This window comes from Numida meleagris, chromosome 2 (assembly GCF_002078875.1).
Source record: "Numida meleagris isolate 19003 breed g44 Domestic line chromosome 2, NumMel1.0, whole genome shotgun sequence".
Taxonomy (NCBI): Eukaryota; Metazoa; Chordata; class Aves; order Galliformes; family Numididae; genus Numida; species Numida meleagris.
Window position 1 is genome coordinate 90,333,231 of NC_034410.1, and position 22,484 is coordinate 90,355,714.

General features: G+C 40.0%; 1 protein-coding gene across 8 annotated transcripts; it reads right to left on the minus strand.

Annotated features, from left to right (window-relative positions):
• Positions 538–17,690, minus strand: CNDP1 (carnosine dipeptidase 1). 8 transcript variants are annotated; one of them, XM_021388299.1, is made up of 13 exons: positions 17,606–17,690; positions 17,384–17,516; positions 12,372–12,490; positions 11,663–11,806; positions 10,190–10,352; positions 9,073–9,161; positions 7,643–7,843; positions 6,170–6,254; positions 5,444–5,604; positions 3,077–3,241; positions 2,765–2,906; positions 2,224–2,371; positions 538–1,080 (listed from the first exon to the last, which is right to left on the minus strand). In XM_021388299.1, the coding sequence occupies exons 3-13, from the start codon at positions 12,447–12,449 to the stop codon at positions 975–977; spliced, it is 1,482 nt and encodes a 493-aa protein (XP_021243974.1). In that variant the 5' UTR covers positions 12,450–12,490; positions 17,384–17,516; positions 17,606–17,690; the 3' UTR covers positions 538–974. The 8 variants fall into 8 exon arrangements, with proteins under 8 accessions (XP_021243974.1, XP_021243970.1, XP_021243969.1 ...); XM_021388295.1 differs by lacking the exons at positions 17,384–17,516; positions 17,606–17,690 and adding exons at positions 13,857–14,238; positions 15,965–16,165 and having other exon boundaries at positions 11,684–11,806; XM_021388294.1 differs by lacking the exons at positions 17,384–17,516; positions 17,606–17,690 and adding exons at positions 13,857–14,238; positions 15,965–16,147.

Genomic DNA, 22,484 nt, shown 5'->3' on the forward strand with positions numbered 1-22,484 from the left:
ACAGTACTTAGGTTTTACTGTGAAGAAGTAACCCAACATAAACACAGATTAATACTAGACCTTTACAATTGTGTAATTTGTGCTAGCTGTTTTGCCTAAATAATAAACGGAACTCTCAACTATTATTTTAATTTCAAAATACATCTTGTGCATCTAATTTAATTATCAACATAAATTGATGCTTTAAAAGCAACTATTTGCTGATTTGGTGGAAAAAAACATCCTCCTGATGGCTGACTTTGGCCAAAACACATTTACAAAAAACATAGATGTTATACAAAAAGAAAACTACTTTAAAGAAACACATAATACGTAGTGATTCTTAATAGCATGCCCACAGCACAAGAAGACATTTGAACTAAACAGGGAAAAAGCAGAACTCAGAGAGGGAAATATTTATTCTCTGTAACAGTTCTGTTGGCCTCAAAGATTATTCTCAGAAATAAATGTTCATAGGCAAATCTTTGAATCAGATTCAACAGACTAACTGTGTTGCTCTTCCTATTTAAAGCCTTCTGCAAAAGACAAGGACAAGGATAGCGTAACAGTGTATCTTTATTCATAAATGTCCATAGTGAGATTTTGTACACAGGTAGGAGGAAACAAGTGGTGTGAATTACATGCATTCAGAAACTGAAATATGAGGTAGGTGGCATATAATAAAACAGAAATAAAGTAGTTTTAATAAAATAAATGTCAAAATTCCTTTTGCTCTGAATTTTAAAATATAACACATTCTACTTTGTAAGAATGAATTATGTGTAACTCTGTTTCATGGCATCAGGGATAAGTTCACGTTATTGACTGAATAACAAATGCGTATCATTTAGTGGCACACAAAAAAAATAGCATAGTATTTATTTTTTCCTCAAATTCAGCCCCATACAACATGTGATTTATATGTTTTTCCAGATCAGGAGGTTACAACGCATAAGAGCTAAAATGTGCTTAAATAATTTGGTTGTGAGTGTCTGTCAGTTGCTGGTCCCCAGGCTGGAAGTTTCATGTGACTGCCCATGTAGCTTTGATATCTCCAGGAAAAAGGCTGCAAACACTTTTGTTCCTTCAATGTAGTTGTGTCTGTGAAAAAGGAAAGAAAGAAAATAAAGTCCTGTCAGGCCAATCAGCCATTCAGTTATTGGCCTAGTCCAAGATTTGAGTATCTTAGAGAAATTTGTGGGGTTGGCCACCAAAAAGATCTGACAAAAGATCCTCAGTATTATAAAAAAACCACTGATTTATTAGTGACAAGTTTAACGAGCAAAATCACTCTGTCAGCTCCTTAACTCTGTCTTGCATCACTACTTATTCTGGTTCAGGAGAGGGGTATGAGGAAAACCACCTCTCCAAGGATGAGAAAAATGTTGTGTTCTAAGTCCCCATTCATGCCTGTGGTGATTGCAAATTTCTCTGAGCTGTGAGCATAACTGTCACAGACAAAATAAATGGTGAGAGAGGTGATTTCATTTCTTCTCCCATGTGAGAGTAAAGATGGCTTGCTCACACTCATTTACATTACAAAGAACATCAGGAAGAAACAGCTTCCTGAAAAAAGGGCACAGTGCACTGAGATTCTGGACACCCTGCAACTGGCATTCCTCTGCAGCATTCCTGGAGAAAACTGTTTCAGTGTAGTGTACTCTGGTTACTATCACCTGTAACCATAAGAGTTAGAGCTATGCTGAGAGGAAAAAAATCGTTTGAGAACTATTGTTGTTCTCCAGTTCCTTAAGCTCAGCACAACGCAAATCAGAAGCTGCACAAATACTTGGGCAACACATGAATTTGGATAGAATTACACTAGTTTGGGTCCCTGTAATATAAATACACCTCTAGCTCCATTTGTCCTGAAAAACATCAAAATCCATTCTTAAACGTTAGCCTAAGTACATCCAACTGTAATACTTCAAAATAGATGCTGTGAGGAAAAAGTGCCACTCTACATCATCATCCTCCAGACCAGAGACAAGTTTGACTGGCACGGCAAAGACAGTTGCCACTCTGAAATATTTAAAGACTGAGTAGACATGTCATGAAAAACATATATAGCAGTATGTAATAAATTTGGAATTTTGCTTTCTGCATTGCAGAGCAATAGGTTTGCTGGAGGCAATAGTTAGGAACTGGAGAGCAAATCCCAGCCATCAGTGTTACGTGTAGGTGCCAAGGAACTCTGATTCTCCTTGCTTTCTCTTATAGCAGAAATGAACAAATAAAAGAAACCTGCTTATTTTCTCATTCTGGGAGTGTTCCCCATCATCAGCTGCTCCAATCGGAAACATTATCACCCTTTTCTGTGTTATAGTCTGAAAGATTCTGGCAATAGGAATTGTTGAACCATCCCGAATAAAATCTGGATCTTCTCCAAAAACTGAAATACATGCAAATAATGAATTAATTCTTAACTGAAATAGAAGGTGCACTCTTTTGCTACCAAATACCTACATTCTGCTCAAATATGACGAGCCTGAGTAGAAATTGTCTTGAGTGCCAATTGATAGAACGCATCAGTTGCACTTTACTGTTCCACCTCTGTACAAGTACATGAAAGAACTAAACAAGATTTTTTGGCTGGTCCTATCGAATACAAACCAACTCAGCAAGGTGTGGAGGCCTCTGTGGCTAAGTTGTTCTGTCAAAATCAGTGAGATTCATTATGGTGAGTATAGCACTGAATGTGGAAAGTCCTTTTTCTTTCTGGATGAGCACATTTCCCCTGCAGACCTGCAGATACATCAAAAATGGAAAAAGAAGAGACATATACCTGTTTTTATTGCCCTTCTTGCTGCTTTATATAGTGGATCATTAACATCAGCGATCCACGGCATGGCACCCAGGGGCATGGACACTTTCAGTTTGTTTGGACTGTTCCTCTTGGCAAATACATTCTCCAAATGGTCCACCACCTGCAGGACAAACACCTTCCATCTAGAATCTTTCATCTTCTTCAAACTACCCCTATAAGCAGCTGAATGCAAGAAACATTCATTCATCTTACTACGGAGGTCGTAAAAATCTGAGGTGCTAGGAAGGACTTAGCTTACACAGCAGAAACTACCTGGCTTTAGCTTCTTACCTGTTGTTTCACAACTGAAAGATCCATGTAGGGGACTTGGCGGATTGAGAATTTTCCTGTGACTTTAGCTGGAATTACTGTTTTAATTCCTGGTTCATGAAAAGCTCCTTCAATCCCATGAATAGAGAGAGAAGGATAATGCCACAGGTGTAGAAGTATTTCTTCCTTCAAAAAATAAGATAAAAATAGAAGGGATGACACTGGAGCCATTCACAATTGGTAGAATCAAACTGAAGAAGCACACTTTTTCCATCCATGTTGTGCTTTGAGAGCTCTGTGTCTAAAGATGTTTGGTTTGTAATTTAAACAAATATTTTTGTAAAAAAATATTTCTACTTTCAGTCTACATTTGTTTCCCTTTAGAAACATTTAGATGAGAAAAGCTTTTCATACACAACAAGAAAGTTGGAGCACAATTAAAAATATTCTGGCAGTGAATTTTTTAGTGCTAAGTTAAATCAGAACAACTGATCTGACTATCAGTGGATCTCAGAACTTCTACCAGGAGAAACCCATGACCAGTTTAGCCAGACCCAATTCATATGATACAGAGGAGGAATTCTACTAATGACCAGTTAAATAATATAAGGGATAAGAGGATAATGTTCAGTAACCAGACTGCCCATGGTTTAGATGGGCATACGCTCTGCTGGGTGAAACACTGGCTGGACGGCTGGGCCCAAAGCATTGTGGTTAATGGAGTTAAATCCAGTTGGTGGCCAGCCACAAGCAGTGTCCTTCAGGACTCAGTACTGGGGCCGCTTCTATTCAACATCTTTATCAATGATCTTGATGAGGGCATTGAGTGCATCCTCAGTAAGTTTGCAGACAACATCAAGTTGGGAGGGAGTGTTGATCTGCGAGATGGTAGAAAGGCACTACAGAGGGATCTGGATAGACTGCATCGATGGGCCAAGGTAAACTGTATGAGTTTCAATAAGGCCAAGTGTCGAGTCCTGCACTTTGGCCACAATAACCCCATACAACCCTACAGGCTTGGGGAGAAGTGGCTGGAAAGCTGTCTGATGGAGAGGGACCTTGGTGTGCTGATGGACAGTTGGCTGAATATGATCCAGCAGTGTGCCCAGGTGGCCAAGAAGGCCAGTGTGTTCAGTTTTGGGTACCTCAATACAGAAAGGACATTGAGGTGCTGGAGCAGGTCCAAAGAAGGGCAACAAGGCTTGTGAAGGGCTTGCAGAATATGCCCTACAAGGAGAGACTAAAGGAACTGGGGCTGTTTAGTCTGGGGAAGAGGAGGCTGAGGGGAGACATTATTGCTCTCTTCAAATACCTGAAAGGTGATTGCAGTGAGAGCGGGGCTGGTCTCTTCTCACTGGTGACAGGAGAAGGGGAAACGGCCTCAAGCTGCACCAGGGGAGGTTTAGGTTGGATATCACGAAAAACTTCTTTCCAGAAAGGGTTGTTAAGCACTGGAACAGGCTCCCCAGGGAGGTGGTTCAGTCACCGTCCCTGAATGTGTTTAAAAACCATCTGGATGTGGTGCTCAGAGACATGATTTAGTGGTGGGTTGTTAGAGTTAGGGTAGTATGGTTAGGTTGCAGTTGGACTTGATGATCTGAAGGTCTTTTCCAAACTGAGCAATTCTATGATTCTATACAGAAAATAAATAAATAAATAAACAAAAGGAAAAAGAAGTGCTTATTCTTGAGGGGAGAAGAGTGAAAGGGCATCCATTTTTAAAATATATTTTTACTTGTATATATATTTTTTATATTTTTACTTTTTTTAAAAACTATTTTTATAGTAGCTCTTTGTAAACTGGATTGATTGCAGAACTCCAGAGTGCCTCTCTTTCTTTGTACTCCCGCTTTCTGAGACTGGAGCTTTACGTACACATACAATTTCCACTATTTCATCCACTTCTAGGAAAAGCATCAAAATTTATTTACTGTTAATTATACAAGACCGATTATTACAGTCTATTTTAGGCCATTTCAGAAGCTTTTTCATAGAAATAAAAACTAATATCGGTATAATTACATTAGTGACAAAATATGAATCACTCCACTCTTTCTCCCAGCTGCAAGTCTGGTGCAGAGAGATCTTTCTAAGCTGGCCCTTATCTGCAGTTTTTATTTAGGAACTATTTTTAAATTCTGGCAAAGAAGCTTACAGCCAAACTCTTTGGTTTGCATTATTCTTTTTCATTGATTTTTCATATTTTGGATTAATTTACCCAGGAGTTGTGGCTTACACTTTCCACAGATTAATTTTGTTTACTTTTTGTTGCTCTGTGCTCCTTTATTTTGAGTCTGCCATTGACTGAAAATATCTTTCAGTTTGGCTTTATCCATAAACACTGTGAATGGGTAATTTAAATTCTTTCTGCTATGCATTTATTTTTACCTTGGTGCCGTAGAGGAATTTTTTCACTCCACTATTATTTTTGTGTTCCTCTATATCATATTCGATGGATTCATACGATTTCTTCTCCTCATCTGTCAGGGCAGCAACAGTGTCATAGATTCCAGGGATCTGAATACAACCTGTGGGATCTACAAGGCTGCCTACAAAAGAAAATGAAGATATCAGTAAAAGCAGGACTTATTTCTTCTACTTGGCAATTGCAACATCTTTTCCCTTTTACTTAACTTTTTTGAGTTAACAAAATGAATAACCCTAACAACCAACTACTACAACTCTTTGCAGCTGTCAAGTTGCCTCACCTAACTTGATGTATTTTCATGTTTAGTAAGAAAAGCAAGGAGATGTTGTTTGTTTGTAGTGTGTGGTGGGTCAGACCAGCTGCGGACATGAGAGCATCATCCCACTGAGAAACAAATCAGCATTAGAAGATTGGGTGTTGCTACCTGTGTACGTGTTCAGGTTGCCCACAATCCTTATCTATCCTTGATTATCAGATGAGTATTAGACTGAAAGGATAGCAGGCACATGTCTGGTCTTACCAGGGACATTCCCTTCCTCAGCTGCTCTCACCACAGCTATGCTGAGCTTTGGAAACCTAAGAATCATGCTTCAGTTAGACTTGCCCTATTCAGGTCAATTAAACATGGCACTGATCTTTATTAGGTTGATTGCTAGCTACTCCTGAGCCATGGTGCATGTTATTACCCAGCAGAGCTATCAGGTCTGTCAGCGGCTCGTGAATGATGCCTCCAAAAGTTCCAGAGTGAAGATCCTTGTCACCACCTTCCACCTGTGCCAAAAACACGGCTTACATATCAATAGTCCCTACCTCATTCTTTTGCGAGTATTCATTTTCCTCAGGAACTGGCAGCTTCACTTTTTTCAAATGAGGCCACAAATAAATAGAAAATTATTACGTGTTTCTGTTCATAAAATGGGAAACATGTCAGGAACAATCTGCTTCTGGTAAAGAGAAGACAGGCCTTTGTTGTTAACCAATGGAGAGAGGGATTCAGCTGTCTATACTACTTACAGGGATTTGAAAGCAAAGATTCTTCTCCACTCCCTCCTTTGCTGCAGTAAAATTAAATACATCATAAGGGAAACACTTGCATATTGCAGTTTCTAGCATTGTAGAATAAGTGCAAAAATCTTCATCACAGAGGCAAGAAAGTACCTTACTTGTTCTGCATTTAGAAAATATATGTCCAAGTTTGAACCCAGATTGTAACAAATAAGAATTCAGAGGTCTCTTGAATCACACAACTTTAGAACAGAGAAAGGCGTGTGGTTTAATAAATGGGTTGTTTTTCCAGACACAATTTCACGCTCAGGTTTATCTTAAAATATATTCCTGCAACAAACTTGTTTATTCTTCTCTAAACCTCATTACAGCCAACTGTTTGGTAGCAGGCAGAGATCATTTCTGATTTTTAATGTCATCCTCTTTTTTTTTAACCAAGACTTAGACGAATTGAATAAAGACTGCTGAGGTTCTTTTGGTTAAAAACAAATTTCATTCTTTTTCAAACATAAAGGTTAATGCAGATTTTTCTTTAGTTCTCTAGTTCTTTAATCTTCTCTCTGAATTCCTTTTATGCTTAAAGTTTCCAGATGTGAAATTTCTCTTCACAGTAGCTCATGCTGTCTGCTAAATATACTGCAGTGCACCATTATTTGCTTCTGCCAGCAGTTACAATAATTTTGCGCTGCTTTTAAACTCAGAGATCCAACTAAATTGAGTGCCTTTAGGCACTGATGTTGCATTAAGCAATATCTGCTGCAGAAGGGGAAGAGCAGCAGGAGAAATAGGTTTAGGGGGGTGGTGGTATGGATTTGGAGGGGCAGTGGTGTAGGAATGATGCTGCAAAGAAGGGAGTTGATGCAAGGATGGGGCAATGAGAAACAGCTGGAACAGGAGGAAAAGAGTAATGGGATAGGAGAGAGATCAAGAGTGGAGAAATGATGACTGAAGAGAAACTAATGAAAGCAAATAAGACTAACAACCAAATCAAGGAGGGAAATCTGCACAAGCAATTAAAAGCATGGAAGGAAGAGCTGCATATGTAAATTCTCAACTTGCTCTTAGCCTTTCTCTGCAAACAGAGACAGATGTGATCGCAGATACATCACTGCTCACTGTCAGAGGCCCACTTCACACGAACCCACATCCCTCACCTCCACAGAGAAGCAGGCATTGCCCCGAGTCCCATATATGAGGGCAGGCTTCTTCTTGCTGAGCCAGAGGTTGTCCGAAATCACAATGTAATCAACGTCTGAGAAAAAGCACTGTTTTTCTTCTTCAAGTAGCTTCTCCAGCCCCAAGGACCCTGCTTCCTCCATACCTTCAATAACAAACTTGAAGTTTACTGGCATAGCCTGAATGAACATCAGAGAAGTCTGGATAAGGAACAAGCACTTTCAAAAATAAAGAGGAATCTGTAAAAAACAAAAGCAGACTGACTTGCAGTATATATTCAGAAGAGAAAGACATGGAATATACAGGAATATACAGATTGTTTTAATAAAAGAGTGTTGTTAGATACATACATACCATTTTCCAGCAAAACTTGTTAACTTGTTTTTCTCTACTTTTTTTTTTTTTTAATTAAATAAGAATGTATGAACAAATATCTTTTTTATTTCTGTTTCCAGAAAATGTTTTGGGTTGTCATGGGGTTTCTCTTGATAATATTACATATTTTGATCACTTTGGAAAATGTGTGTAAGAACAAGTGCATTTTCACAGAAAATTTCAAGCCTCTTAAACTTGCATTACTAGTGTCCATTTTGGAATCACTTGCAAAATTCCACTGCTGCTGTTTTACCAGCATGTTACCCATCACAAAGTTTAGTCACCTGGTGGTAAAAATGCTGTTGCTGAATCCCTGATAATTGTTCTTATGAACCTGTAGCCCTGATAGCTCATAAGAATGCATTTCCAAGAGTAACTAAGAGAACTTTTGTGGAATAGTGAGAGTTACAAGTGTTGGCATATCCTATAGGAGAAATAAATTGGATCTCAATTTCTCATTCCAATTCATTTTCTGATTATGGGCTGTAAGGATGTTTTCTGGTTTGATTCAATTCTCAGATTAAGCTCAGGAACAAACGTTTAGAATTAAATTAACTTGTGCAATGGATATGTACACTAATGGCTCATCAAACAACCCCAAACATTTAGAAACAAACCATTCATGAGTATTGCCAGATGATCTGTGCTGTCTTCTAGGGGGAGGTGCAATGACAAAGATTTATTTTTGTTCGCTTGTTAAAAATGACATAATATCTATTAGCAATATGATACAAGCCATCAATGTGATACAATACATGATGCAATATATGATGCACAGTATTCTCCTCCTTTGCAGGACAATGACAGCAAGACCATTTTTACATTCCTTACAGGCTACTCAAAATAAAAATAGTCAAGTACGCATTCATACTGGAGTGGAACAAGTGCATTATAAATGGCATTAGAAATAAGCTAATATTTCAAGATACACATACACTGTTGGGACAGAGACATATCACCTAAGTCACAAGAAGGCAAATGCATTCCTCCCGAGAGATACTATAATAATAACCAAGTCCTCTCTGATACCTACTATTTTCAAAGCTGTAAACGTTTCCACTGCATTTATCCACGCCAACACAGGTCCTTTATTATCTGTTGCTCCACGCCCATAGAGATTTCCTTAAATTTAATTAAAAAAAAAAAAAGTTTTCAAGCAATTTTAAAGCTTCTTTAGTCACATCAATGCACTCAGCAAATTCCTGTTGCCATAGAATCTGTACCAGCATGTCATGTGAGGTGTCAACAGAATCAGGATTTCATTGACGTGTTTTAGCTAAGGTGGTGGCTGTTTACCAGTGAACAGGTATGCTGGTTTTTGTTGTGATTTTTTTTTTCTTTTGTGGTTTCTGCTACATGCTCTTTTTTCATTTCTACTTCTGTTTTGAAGAGATGTTTGTTCCCTCCAGACATGCCTAGAGAGTTTGCACAAGATGCAGTTTCTGCATAGGTAACAAGCAGCAAAAAAGCACAGATGACCACCACCACAGAAGTGTGAACTACAATTAGATTTGCAGAATAATTTTTTAACATTCAGCCATACAGCTACATACAAGGACAGCTTTTGGTTTCATGTACAGCAGTAAATATCTGTGGAAGTCTCCACTGTAGGCAAAAGAGTTACTTTAAAAAAGTTGTTTGGAACCAGTCCCAGCAGATGAGAAATGGTGACTTAATGGCTACCGGACTGGGAACCAGGATCTCAGTGTTCTTGGCTTTTCTCACCCTCTGACACGCCATCTACCATTTGTTTTCCTTCAGTGAATGGAACTTGTCATACTCAGCTGATTCAGGACAAGGATTGCAACCTCAAGAGAAGACTGATGTTCTTCCACCCAGTGGGCCCAGGTGAACCACATGTTGGCTGATCCAGCAACCCAACAAGACCCTTAAAGTAGAAATGGGCATTCTAATGAACACTGTAAAGTGTCATTAACCTCACGTGGCTTTTCCACACCAAATATTAAGCAGTCAGTGATGAGTCTCATCACTCACAGCATGGTATCAAAATGTACAGTTGCTGGATTTGTCCCATCAAATTCCATGGGAGAAGTCCTTGTGCTGTAGTTAACAATACAGGGAATATCTTCCTACTGGAAATCTCAGTCATGTTTCAAATAATGACAGAAAAACTATAACTGGGTACACACCATTGATTTCAGTCAATGTGTAAGGGTCAGTTTTCCAGCCATCTTCCTTTTTGGCAGGCTGCACATCCACGTGACCATAGAAACAGATCGTGAGGTTTTGGGGATCCTTGCCAAGTTCCCCGAGAATGACAGGTGGCAGTGGAAGGTGCTGGCCATTCAGCAACTGCAGATCAACATTAAAAAAGCAACATGGGAAAAAATAAACCTTTGAAAACTTGCAAATGTTGTAAGAACTGAAGTACTCATTGCAAATAATTCTGCATAATCAGTTGATTTAATCAACTCCTTAAATCTGACCTACTTAGTGAAATTAAGATTTTTTCCCCTCATGTTCATGTTCTGCTGGGACTTCATGGAGCTCCTCTAAAGTCTCATTGCAATAAATGCGCTCTTTACTAAATTAGTACTTCTCAGTACCAGAGAAAACAAAATTAACTGTATGCTGCGTTGACAAAAGCATATGTTGTGACACTAAAATAATCAAAAGCCACACAGAAGCTAATTTGGGGATTTATTTTGCAACAGACATGGCAGGAGGCTTGGAACTTTGAATAAAGAAACAGAATAAAACTTTGCTGGGAGGAGGCAGCAGCAGATGTTTGGGAATGTTTTGAAAACAGGTTGAGGCTCTAACCTACTCCTGCTGTTCACAGTTATGAAGAACAGATCAGCACATTGGCTAAGAGAGGCTGGATGTCTCGTGGGGGTGAGAAAGAAGTAAAAGAATGTGCATACCTCCTTGAAATAACCAGTAGTATTGATTTGTATTAGTCTGTTGAATACTAAATTGTAGCTGCTTCTTACTCACCAATAGAAGGACCTAAACAGAGAGATGTGCCTCTGGTCTCTGCTTAAACAAGAGGTAATCCATTCCCTGTTGTTACTGACACGGGCTGTTGATATCTATCTCAGCAACCATAATTGCATGCCATTTACTCAGGTTTTATTTTTAAATGCATCCATTATGACTAGTAAATGATATAGCCTGATAGTATTAAAATATTTCCGTGACGCAAGATTCTCATGCTGAGATGCTCACTGACCTTCCTAGAAGCCTCAGAGGAAGGAAAAGTGAATCCTTGGTCATGAGTTCTGAATTTCTCTGAGGACAGAAACCCAGAAGCTTGGGGCAGGAAAGAGCCACAGCTTCAATGAGATAGTAAGCCAGAGACAAAAATTTCTCAGCGGCTAATTCTTAGCTGTTGTTTTCCAAGAATCATTAAGACCCCAAAACCAAAGATGATACTTAAGGTCCCATTTCTGGTAACATTTTCCTTGTAAAAGTTACCTCCTCATATGGAGACTTTGGTGAAGAGTTGATGCATTAACTGTGGTACATCATCAAGAAGAAAGTTAAAATAAACTCTGGTAAAAATTCAGACCTTTTTCCTTTTCCTTCTTTCCTACAGTTAACGGGTAAAACATGACACATGCACAAATATGATATTTTAAATACAAGAAACGAACATGCACCTGCTGTGACCCCAGGCTTACTGAATTAACAGTGGCTCCCAAAGCTGCAAGCCTGGCTGCTGCCAATGACATCATTCGTATCACTTCTGTCCTCAGATCTGGTTGCACAGAATCGCTTTCCACAGCCACCCATTCCTCGAGATCCTGCCCAGAAGGAGAAGTACAGCTCAATATTGGTCTAAAACCCAGGAATCTGTGGTGATTTACCTTTGGATACAAAAACATCAGACTGGAAGTAGGTTTCCTTTCCATCCTGTCAGCAGCATCACTGTATGTTTTCCAACTGATAAAGGTTTACCAAGAGTTAGGATTGCCTTTCTTATGCTTAAAATGCTCACGCCAGCCTTGGCCCCCACCAAATCATCAGGGCCCCGTGCCAGCCCCACCCTGCAGAGCTCCCTCACAGACAGCAGTAGGAGCTGTGAGGTCTGTTTGCTTCTCCTATTCTGGTACATTTTGCCTCAGTGGAGCCTCTCTGCCCAAGCCTGGTCTGCAAATGTCCATGCAAATCCCTCTCCCACTCGCTGGAGGGTCCCCAGCACTGGTTGTCCTCTGGCAACTTTGCTTTGTGGCACGAAGGTGGCACACCCAGTGCCAGACCTGACACCTACTGCTCCCTTAACAGCAAATACTCATCTGGCATGTGGAACATGTGCCTCTGAGACATTAGAGCTGCCCCTCGACTGTTTCCCAGCAATATAATTCCTACCTCAATGAAGTCACTTTGATGTGCATCAATGTAGTGGAAGATCTCAGTCTCCAGCGCTGAAAGGGATGAGAAGGACATTCCTGCCTTAAAGAGCAGCACAAGGCTGAGGTGGGCACTATCTGAAAGATAAAATTAAACATCGGAGACATCCTGTAACCTGCACTTTTTTTCTGTGTTACAAACCATGGACAACTACAGAATACTGAGACTTATTTAAGTCCTGCAAGCCAGGAGAAAGGATACTTGAGTTATTTTATCACATAAAATCTGCAGTCATTTATAACCAAGATTCCAAAAGAAAAAATAAGTGGAAAAAATGACCAAAGAGTAAACAGTTTTGTGATTTCTGCTTTGTAAGGAAATTAGGGGAAGTATTTTCCAAAGAAATTCTCACTGCATCAGTTTTCAATGCACAACTTCACACTGCACATACTGCAAAGACAGCCGCAGGGGAAGACTTGCAAACACCAGCACACGGTAGCTGCCCAGGGGAGTCATCTTTCCTTTTCTTCATATCCAGAAAGAGGGAGGAAAATGGACTCCCTGACACATGCTCTGTTTTTCACATGAATAAGGAATAACAACCCCAGCACAGATAACTAATAGCTGCTGTAGGTGAACAAGAACTGCAGCAATACTGAGACACTTGGTAAGTGTGGAATTCATTTAGTGCTTACAAACCTCTCTGCATTTTGTTTTTCATGAGATGAGTGATGATTTTAAAACCATAATTTTTAAAAGTGTTTTTCTTCCTTTCTGTGGTTTTTCTTTCTCGTTTCCCTGAAGTTCTTGCTGTAGTTTGTTGAATAGGTGTTAGCCAAGTTGTAATATATAGAGTGAGGCTAAATTCAGAATAGCTGTTGTGTTGGACTGTGTGATGGGATGGATCCCAAGGTCAAGACCCAACACACTAACTCTATGCAGGTCCATCCATAATTCCTTAACAGATGCATTGATAAAATAATAATCTATAGCAATAATAATAATTTCAAGTATGTTTCTCTGACAGAGAAGGAATATGGAAAACCCATGTGAGGAACAAGAGGAGGGAAAGAAAGGAAGGGGAGTAGGAGAGTGGAAAGAAGAGCTGGGGTTATCCCACCTGGAGAACAACAGTCAGGTAAGGCACTGCAGCACCAAGCAGCCTGGTGTGTTTCCAGCAACAGGCACAGCCACTGTTACTGCAATGACACTTCAAACCAGCAAAGAAAACAAACAAAACAAACAAAAGAACCCACTTTTTTATTTTTCCTAGGGTAACCAGACTCTGTAAACCCAGTCAGGGTTTACAGTTAGTTCATCTCCTAGACTTTAATTACTTCAAAGAGTTTGGAATCTTGATCTTTAAAATCAAACTAGAGAAAGTAAACCTCCAAGACAATGCCAAGAAAAAAACCGCTTCTGTGGTTTCAGTATTGACCTAAAAGCTTGCAAGACTTGTTTTTAAACAGGGAACTCTTTGTCCCTTTGTCAAAGTACATTTACCTGTAAAAACTACAGATCCATTTTGCTGCAGAGATGAAGCAGACAACGCAGCTTTGAAAACTCTCTGAAACACTGCCTCAGCCATGCTTTCCAGGAATTTGGTGAAGAACAGAGCTTGAAGTTGTAGACTGAATATAGAGATCCTGAACATATGAAGTCTGGGCACCATTTTCCAAATATTCTCTCAAGCAAACTTCCTTCCACATTGCCTGTGACAGAGGTCATTCTTTGAAGTAAAAACTTGAGAAGCTTTGTGATACTGGATGCAATCATTACAGTCCAGTTCCTCATTCCTGCTGACACTGGAAATAGTGGTATTGCAAGAGGCTAAATGCCAGTTCTGCAATATATTAGTGTTGCAAAGCACAGCTACAGAGGTCACCTGTTGATTGAGACAAGAAAAATCCAAACCTAGGGCAATTTTAGGATGGAGATATTAAGTGTGGAATATAATTTAAGTGATTAGATTTGAGGAAAAATATCATAGAATCATTAAGGAGTGAAAAAGACCACTATGATCATCTAGTCCAGCCATCAACCCATCATAAGAAATAAGAACAATCAAGCGATGATCAAAGAACCACATTCTTCTCACAATGTTTTCTCTATGAGAAGGCAAACCTTGCCTCCAGCAGGTAGACCTAACCAACCATCCCCTTCAAATATTACCATCATCTGTCACAGAAGCAGAAATTTGGCATTAAAAAAAAAAGTGATTTTTCAAGCAAGCATGAAAACATTCAGGACATTTAGCAGGAGACAAGCTTCTAGGATTTAGCAACAAAGAAATGGTAGAGAACGAGGATTTGGAGTTTGGTAGGTAAAGTAATTACAGACAGCTTTGGAAAGATCTTCAGTAGGGATGGCCTAACAACAGGAGTTTCTAAACAGGTATCCCAAACTTCAAAAGCCCAATCTGGCTATTTCTTCCAGACTTGGATTGTACAAGAGGCTGCAAAAATTTGGCAACTGAAGTCCATTTTACAGAAAGCAAGTGCAATTACACACACCACCAGTGGGAGTTCCCAGATGCGAAGAGAAGACAAGATCGGGAATCCCATACTGGGGCAGTGGTGGCTCTTCCCTGATAAAGAGGGTTTAATGACAAAGGTGACACTTGCTAGGGTGCTGCCCGGATGGATACAGGAAGTTATTTGGGCTGTGACACTGCAGGCTCCATCCAAAAGAAGCCCAAAGTACAGGGAGATTATAAAGAGGCCAACATTTATGCTGTTTGCATCTCCTTCTGTTGGTATATGCTTCTGGAGGACAAGGCAACAGCTCTGCCTGCTTGATGTTGCTCCACCTCTCTTGAACCAGGAGCAGGTTACCTTCATTTGTCATAAATCCTTCTAGATGCCCCAGTTTCACATGTGTTTCACTCATTCTTTCTAGTTTGCCATTTCTAAACCTTGATATGGTAAATATTTGCAATGAATGCGTCCTCATTTAAACATACTCTATAGAACAAAACAGGCTTTTCTAGTTTCAGCTACCTAAAAAAGTACCTTTGGGGTATGTTGCACTTGAACAAGGAAGGTCAGAACACAGGCTACAACATAATTGTTAAAGTAACCACATTCGTGCAATAAATAAGTATTGATTTCTCCATCATTCATAGTTTTCCCTCTTTCTGTTCATGCATTGCATTTTTCTGAATTGCATGCATTTTCACTGAAAAAAAAAAGAGTTTATATATTTCACAGCTTTGGGTGGCTTGAAGAAATGCAGTTCTTTTAATATTACATAAAGGTCAGTATTGCTTTTACACGGGGAGATTTAGTATAGTGAGGTTATCTTCCTCTTTCTGTGCTACATACAGATGACCTGGAAGAGATGCAGACAAGAGACATATGTTTTCAAGTCATGGTTTATTAGCTTTTGACTGCTTAAGAAAATGAAAGAAGGGGACGAAAACTCTGTAGAAGGAAAAGAAAAATCATTCAAGCAAGCAAAACATTCTAGGAATAAGTGAGATAATTGTGAGGTTTTCCAGAGACAGACTTCAATATGAGTTAGTAGAATGTCTCAAAAGTGATCGTTTTCTTAAAAGAGATAAGCATTAAACAATGGCAAAGTTCAGAAAATGAATGCAAGGAGATACTTACACAGTCCTCTAAAGCAGCAGAGCACATCAAACACTCAAAAATCACACAAGAGATTAGGTACCAGCAATGTTGTGCTGCACTTCAGGGAAGGAGGGGAGCAGCAGATGGGGCTTCCCACCCATGCATTGCTCATGCACAAAGAATGCTGATAGAAAGTGTTTGGTCGGTGTCTGGGAAGGCTTGTGCAAAAAGAGAGTTGTTTTGATAAGGGAGTAGAAAGATTTCAGGCAAGCCTAACATAGTTCAGTGTTGCAAGGAGAGAAAAACAATCTGAAAGGATGATAAAGCCTGCAAAAGAAGATACCTCAAACAAAGACTTCAGTGTTCAATTTCAAGTGTGTTTGATTTGTTCTCATTTTAAACACCAGTTGCTGCCTTATAGAAAAATGTAATATGACTATTTTTAGAAATAATTTCTGACAGTCACGTAGTTTCTCTTCCTTAGTTTCTTTGCAATAAGAACACTTTGTGTCTCACTTCCTTCCATCTTGTTAAGTACTGTTAAAAGAAAACTTAGTGCCCTTAGAGGATGATTTAACAACAAATCCAAACTGATTCTTTAACTTGGATGTATCTTTGATATAATATCAGCTAAGCTTATAAAGATTTGAGAACTCCTGAATGTGTTTTTCCGCCATTCTCCCCATTCTGGATCTATTTGTCTTAGCATGCAGCATCTGACAGGGGAGCTGCAGAGATTACCGATGAAAACTGAGCATTTTACAACCAAGCCACAGAAAAATAAAGCCAGAAATCTACTAGTTTTCAAATAATATAAATAAAATTTGATGTAAAAAGAAGTAAAAAATGTATGTGATGATAGGAGTTGATTGACGGTGGCAGGCTCCCCTGAGAGGAACATTCCCTCTATGGCATCACCATCAGGGAAGATGGCAGAGATACCGGGGTTGTTATTTAACTTCCTTTAATGGCATTCACTGACAAGTGTCCCACCTTTGATGGAAGCAGGCAACCAAGGACTGGCAGCCTCCCCAGCTGGGTGAGGCCCTGCGAGGTGGTGAAGCACAGCTCTGCAGGCCAAGGACAGACCTTGTGTAGCCACTAGAGCTGTAACAACGTGGAGCCACGCAGATCTGGACAGGCACCCTCACAAAGCTTGACTGTATGGGGAGATGGTTAAAGAAATGGCATGAAGTCCAGCGAGCTGTGTAACAGCAAGGATGCTGCTTGGTGAGGAGCAGAGCTGAGCCTGACACTTGCTGCCAGATGAGGCTGCAGCCCCCAGCAGCAGCCCTGAAGGAGCATTGAGTACAAGCTGCCCTGAGGGCTTTTCAGAGAATAGTAGTGGCTGTCCCTGCACTTCTGGCTCACACTGACCTCGAGGAGAAAAAAAACAAGCCTCTGTTTATCAGTTCTGTTTTGCTATATTGCAACGATAGTAAAGAAGAAAGCCCTTACCTCTTCGTATTCTTGTTTTGCAGCTTTATGGCTGGCGATGAGACTCTGAGCTGGAAAAGGTCTCCTCTGCCACGTGCAGAATAGGGGCATTCATCTCAGTTCACAGTTGTGTCCTGTTGTTATGAAGGGTTACCTGAGAGTTAAAGATTAACTGTTAGTTTAGATATTTAAATCTGCTTCTCTATCATATAATAATCCAAGCAGGAAATCCAAATCACTCACACAATGATTCAGGAGAAAATTTCCCTTCCCCTTCCTCCTTTTCTCTCTGCAAGTGTCAGATCCTAGCAGCAATCTCAGTATCAGAAAGCACTCGAGCAGTGCTGGTAATTGTTGCTGCTTTATAGAGGTGTTTTAGAGGATGGAGCTTTTGTTTGCTGCTTCAATTTGGAAACTGGAAAATAAAAGCGTACGTTTCTCCCAAAGGGAAGAACTTCTTCCAGGGAGCAATATTTCACTCCTTATCCACTGAGGAAGAATAATTCGCTATTTATCTAAGAATTTTTTTCTGGGCTTGACTGAGTTTGCAATCAGATGAACACTGGTTTAAGGAGATACTCTTTGAGAAGTTAGCTGAGCTGCCTTCTCCCCTTTTCATAAAAAAAAAGTTAATTTGAAAGAACTACGGGAGACGATACAGCTGAGTACTGAACTACATGCAATAGCATGTAAGGGTGAGCAATTAATCTGGTTCATAATGCCCTTTAAAACACAGTGAGCACCAAAAGGAAAAATATAATATACATGAACACCATTTACCATACTCTGACTTGCTGGAATGACACAAGGCGTGTGTGTAGTACTCGCTTGGATGTGGATAGTCTCACCATCGTTTTGCAGCCAGTTCTTCCTCACAAGAGAGCCTCTGAGCTTGTAGCAAATTCCTCATTTTAGGTGCTTGTGTCTGTGAACAAGCTGCTATCCTTGCAGTTCTCTGTCCATTTTGAAGGAGCTGCTGTTCACATTTGTAATACCTTGTATTAACAAGTCTTACAACTGAGGTCATATCTCAGAGCCTTACACAGACCTTTTCATTTATGTATTTGTTCTTTATCTAATAGACAAATCTCATTTGCAAGTGAAATGCAAAGTTTGGTGGAAAATCAAATGTTTATTCATATTTATTTAAAATATTCCCATTTTTGCATAAATCTTGCCTTCCTTTATCCTAACTTCATATCTGTTTCTCGTTGGAGTTCTTCTTGAATTACAATAGTAACTGTAAGATTAGAAATAGGTCAACTAAATTTGTAGTCATTTAACTGTTTGTCTATTTATCACTATACTGCAGGGAAATAATATGATTGTGGGAACAAAAAGGAGTGATGATTACATTGTAACTTATTATTTCACTGCTAATTGCTCCTTATTTTATACTTTATAACTTGGAACAAGGTTTAGAGTCCACAGGGTAAGAGATTTATTGTTTGATGGTCATTATACCATTTATGGACTATCATAAACATTGACAACATTGTTTAGAAGCTTTTTACATGCAGGCATCTTTATCTCCTTCATAAAAACTCTGTGATGATATCTTATTAACTGCAAGAAAGGCAAACCTTCAAGGAAAGATAACTCAATTTGAATAGTTTAGCTAAGTGCTGACATGGATACCTCCTTGGTAAGCAGGAGGAAATAAATAGCTTACAGAAAATTAAGAGAATTAAAGCAGCAGGTTAAAGTGAAGGAGAACCAATATCTTTATTTATCTTGTCCTAAGGAGAACCAATATCTTTATTTATCTTGTCCTTTGAAAAAGTAAGCTATCCAGGGCAGAGATGGTCTCCTACTTCGAGTTTTTACTACTACCTCAGGGCAGCAGCCTTACTTGGTTACAAAGTGTAGATGCAAATATGAGTAACTTAATTTCAGTGGGAATTCAGCAGAACTAGCATGCCTTAATTGTCATCTTAATTTAAAAGTATCTAAGTAATTACAATACTGTTTGAGAGAGCAAATACAAAAGAAACACACTGTTGGGAGAAATACTTCACCGACAGTGAAATGATATCATGGGTTTCACCACTACCTGTCACTCTATAAGCAATTACCTCTAGTTCCAGCTGCCTATTTTTCATTTCTTGAAGGTATATTTCAGGAGAAGATGGATAATATTGCAATATCATAATCAGTGGTACCTGGTTATTATTGCAGCCTACTGTCATTTCTCAGTATACCACTTTCATGAAATTTAAATTATCCTCTCCTCCTAGCAATGTAAATGTGGAATGGAGAAGCTCTTTCACGCAATTCCCCAAAATATCACTCGCCTTCAAGGATTTCTGCTTCTGCTCCCAGTGCAGCAGCAGCAAGCCCTTCCACCTCCTCACTCCTGCCCACATCACAATACAGTTTGAATAGAAACGCCCAGCCATTATCCTTTGGGATGCTCATAACTGATGCCAAAATCTGGGACTACAAGTCAGGCAGCTCTCCCTGCTGCAGAACTTGTCAGACAGCAGAGTGAAATTGCACTAGTAGAGTGGCAAAGACCGCTGAGATCCAGAATTAACAACCTAAATACTGATAACCTCATTTGTGTATGGCTATGGACAGAGATCAGTTCATGAAAGACCTCCATCACCAGGCAACAGGTGGCATAGTGCTTCACAAAGGCTGGTGGCTGTAGGCCGTGCTGCATGTGAAGCAGTGATGCTCAGCACCTCCCAGGAGCAGGGCCACCAGGGCTTAAGACACTGTAAAACAATGGTCGGTAACATGGAGACTTCTCACCCTGCAGTGGCTGGTTCAGCAGGAGCTTTGTACACGGATCTCTGAGCATGCAGAGTCTAAATGACGGTCTGGGGAAGAATAACAAAATTCCTCAAGCATCTTCTCCACTACAGTGTATTGAATGGTGGGATAGAAGACTTTCTGTTTTTCCAAGAGCAAGATTGTAAATTTATTTAACAGTTAAGCAGAAGTATTTTCAGATATTAATCATGCTAATGTGATGGCAAGAGGTTCTGCCAGTCTTGATATCCTTCAGGCAGCTTTGCTCAGCCAAACCACAACAGCATGCTCTCAGGGGTGATTAATGCTCTTCATACAGGTGAGGTTCATACCCATAGATAACTCCCAGACAGCAGTTATGCAGCAGCTATAGTCAGACACTGCCTTTACAAGTTTGCAGTGTTAAGTTGATGCTAACCACGCAGTACATCTTTTACACAGTCTTCACACTGCCTTGACCCAGGAGAAAACATTCTGTGAGGCCCAGGAGCCAGCAGAGGCAGGGGGTGAGGGCCTGAGGGGGTGGTGTGCAACGTGCCCCTACTCCTCTGGGAGTACCAAGGAGTTAATGCCATGGGACAGTTCACTGGCCTCTGCATCCCAGCTGGCTGTGCCACAAGCAGCAGCCTTTGAATAAAGCCTGTGTTTTTCCATTGCAGCCATTCTGCCACTGGAGCGAACCTGGAGTGAACTAAAGCAAGCAGAAAGGTTCTTATCTTAACAAATGTAATTTACTCTTAAATAGCTCAAAAATAGCTGTTCATACATATATCCACAGATATAAATGCATGTGTACGTATAAACATGCAAACAAAACTTGCATCCTAGGGTAGCTAATGTTACTCTTGGTTGTAACCTCATTAAGGAGAAGTATGAGATATTTCATAACACATCTCATCTAAGTACCGCTGTTTATATCAAGGGTAAAATAAATGCTGCCAGAGCCCAGAGAAGGTGTGCACATTAAACCGAGCCTCTGCACCAATGATGCATTGTATACATCATCCCATCAACAGCCTGTTTTGTGAGAGATGCGATAACATCCAGGCAAAAGCAGAGGCAGATAATTACAAGGCTGGTGTCTTTGGTTAGAAAACTAGTTCATATTCAGGTACCTTGTTAAATGCCTGCATGTTAGCTCTGAGCCTGCTAATGAATGAAGTAGATCCTTGGCAAGTAGATCAGGCTCTTTGGATGAGATGCTATAAACTTAATGGCAACTTCAGTGGAAAAAGCGGCCTTACTTGTTCCACCAGGGTTTACAGTCTAAACATAAAATATTTTGCCTACGCCTAAGTGTTCTCTCTCCCTTGGTGACAGCCTTTTCAAGCAGAGGAAAGGTTTCTCATAGTTCAAAGGCCTTCCAATAGAAGTGCAGCACGCACCTTGAAAGGCAGCAGGGCTTAAAAGGCAATGATGGCTTTACATTTTCATATGATAGGAACCTGAACATTAGTGATGTTTTCATAGCTCTTAGCCTCTGAGTGAATGACAGTTCTAAAAGTCAGTTTAGGATATAAGCCATTAATCCTGCACTCCGAATGCCTAAATCCTCATGGAAGTTCCAGAGTTTTTGTTGAAATATTTGATGTAATCCATGAAGACGCATAAAGTTTGTATCCGTTCACTGTATTTCAGAGGAAAGAAAATCACGTCTTGGATATACATGCCTTGGATGACAAGACTCTTGCACTCAAAATGAGGAACACTGGCTTTGTTTTTTTGCTCTTTCTCAAGAGTTTTTTCTGTGAAATCCCACCCAACTGATCAGCAGCCAAACCCCTTCTGGACTCAGGCCTTCCTTCCCCTGCCTCCAGCAGAGTGTTCTTAATTCTGAAAATTAGGAAACTGAAAGGAGTCATGTGGCTAAGTGCAAGGATGTGTTTGAGGGACAGAAACACAAATATCAAAACACACCAAATGAAAAGGGGATAATTGTTTTCTGCCACAAGGATGATGTTACGCAGCCAAAAGGGCCAACCATACGATGGCGAGGAAAGGGGTTGTTCTGCTCCGCTCTGTACAGCCTCACCTCAAGCACCATATGAGAGTTTGGGTGCCACAATATAAGATGGACATAAAACTATGAGAGAGCATCCAAAGGAGGGCTACAAAGATGGTGAATAGTCCAGAGGGCAAGGTGTGCGTGGAGCAGCTGAGGTCCCTGGGTTGATTCAGCTCAGAGCAGAGGAGCTGAGGGGAGGCCTCATAGCAGATGCAGCTCCTCCTTTTTCCCAACTGTTTGCACAACAACATTGTGACTCTTTGACAGTTTGCTGCACACTGGGCCAGACACAGTTTTACCTCAATCCATTACATGGCACCACATAAAAGCTTCCATAATGAAACTCTAATAGTACAGAGG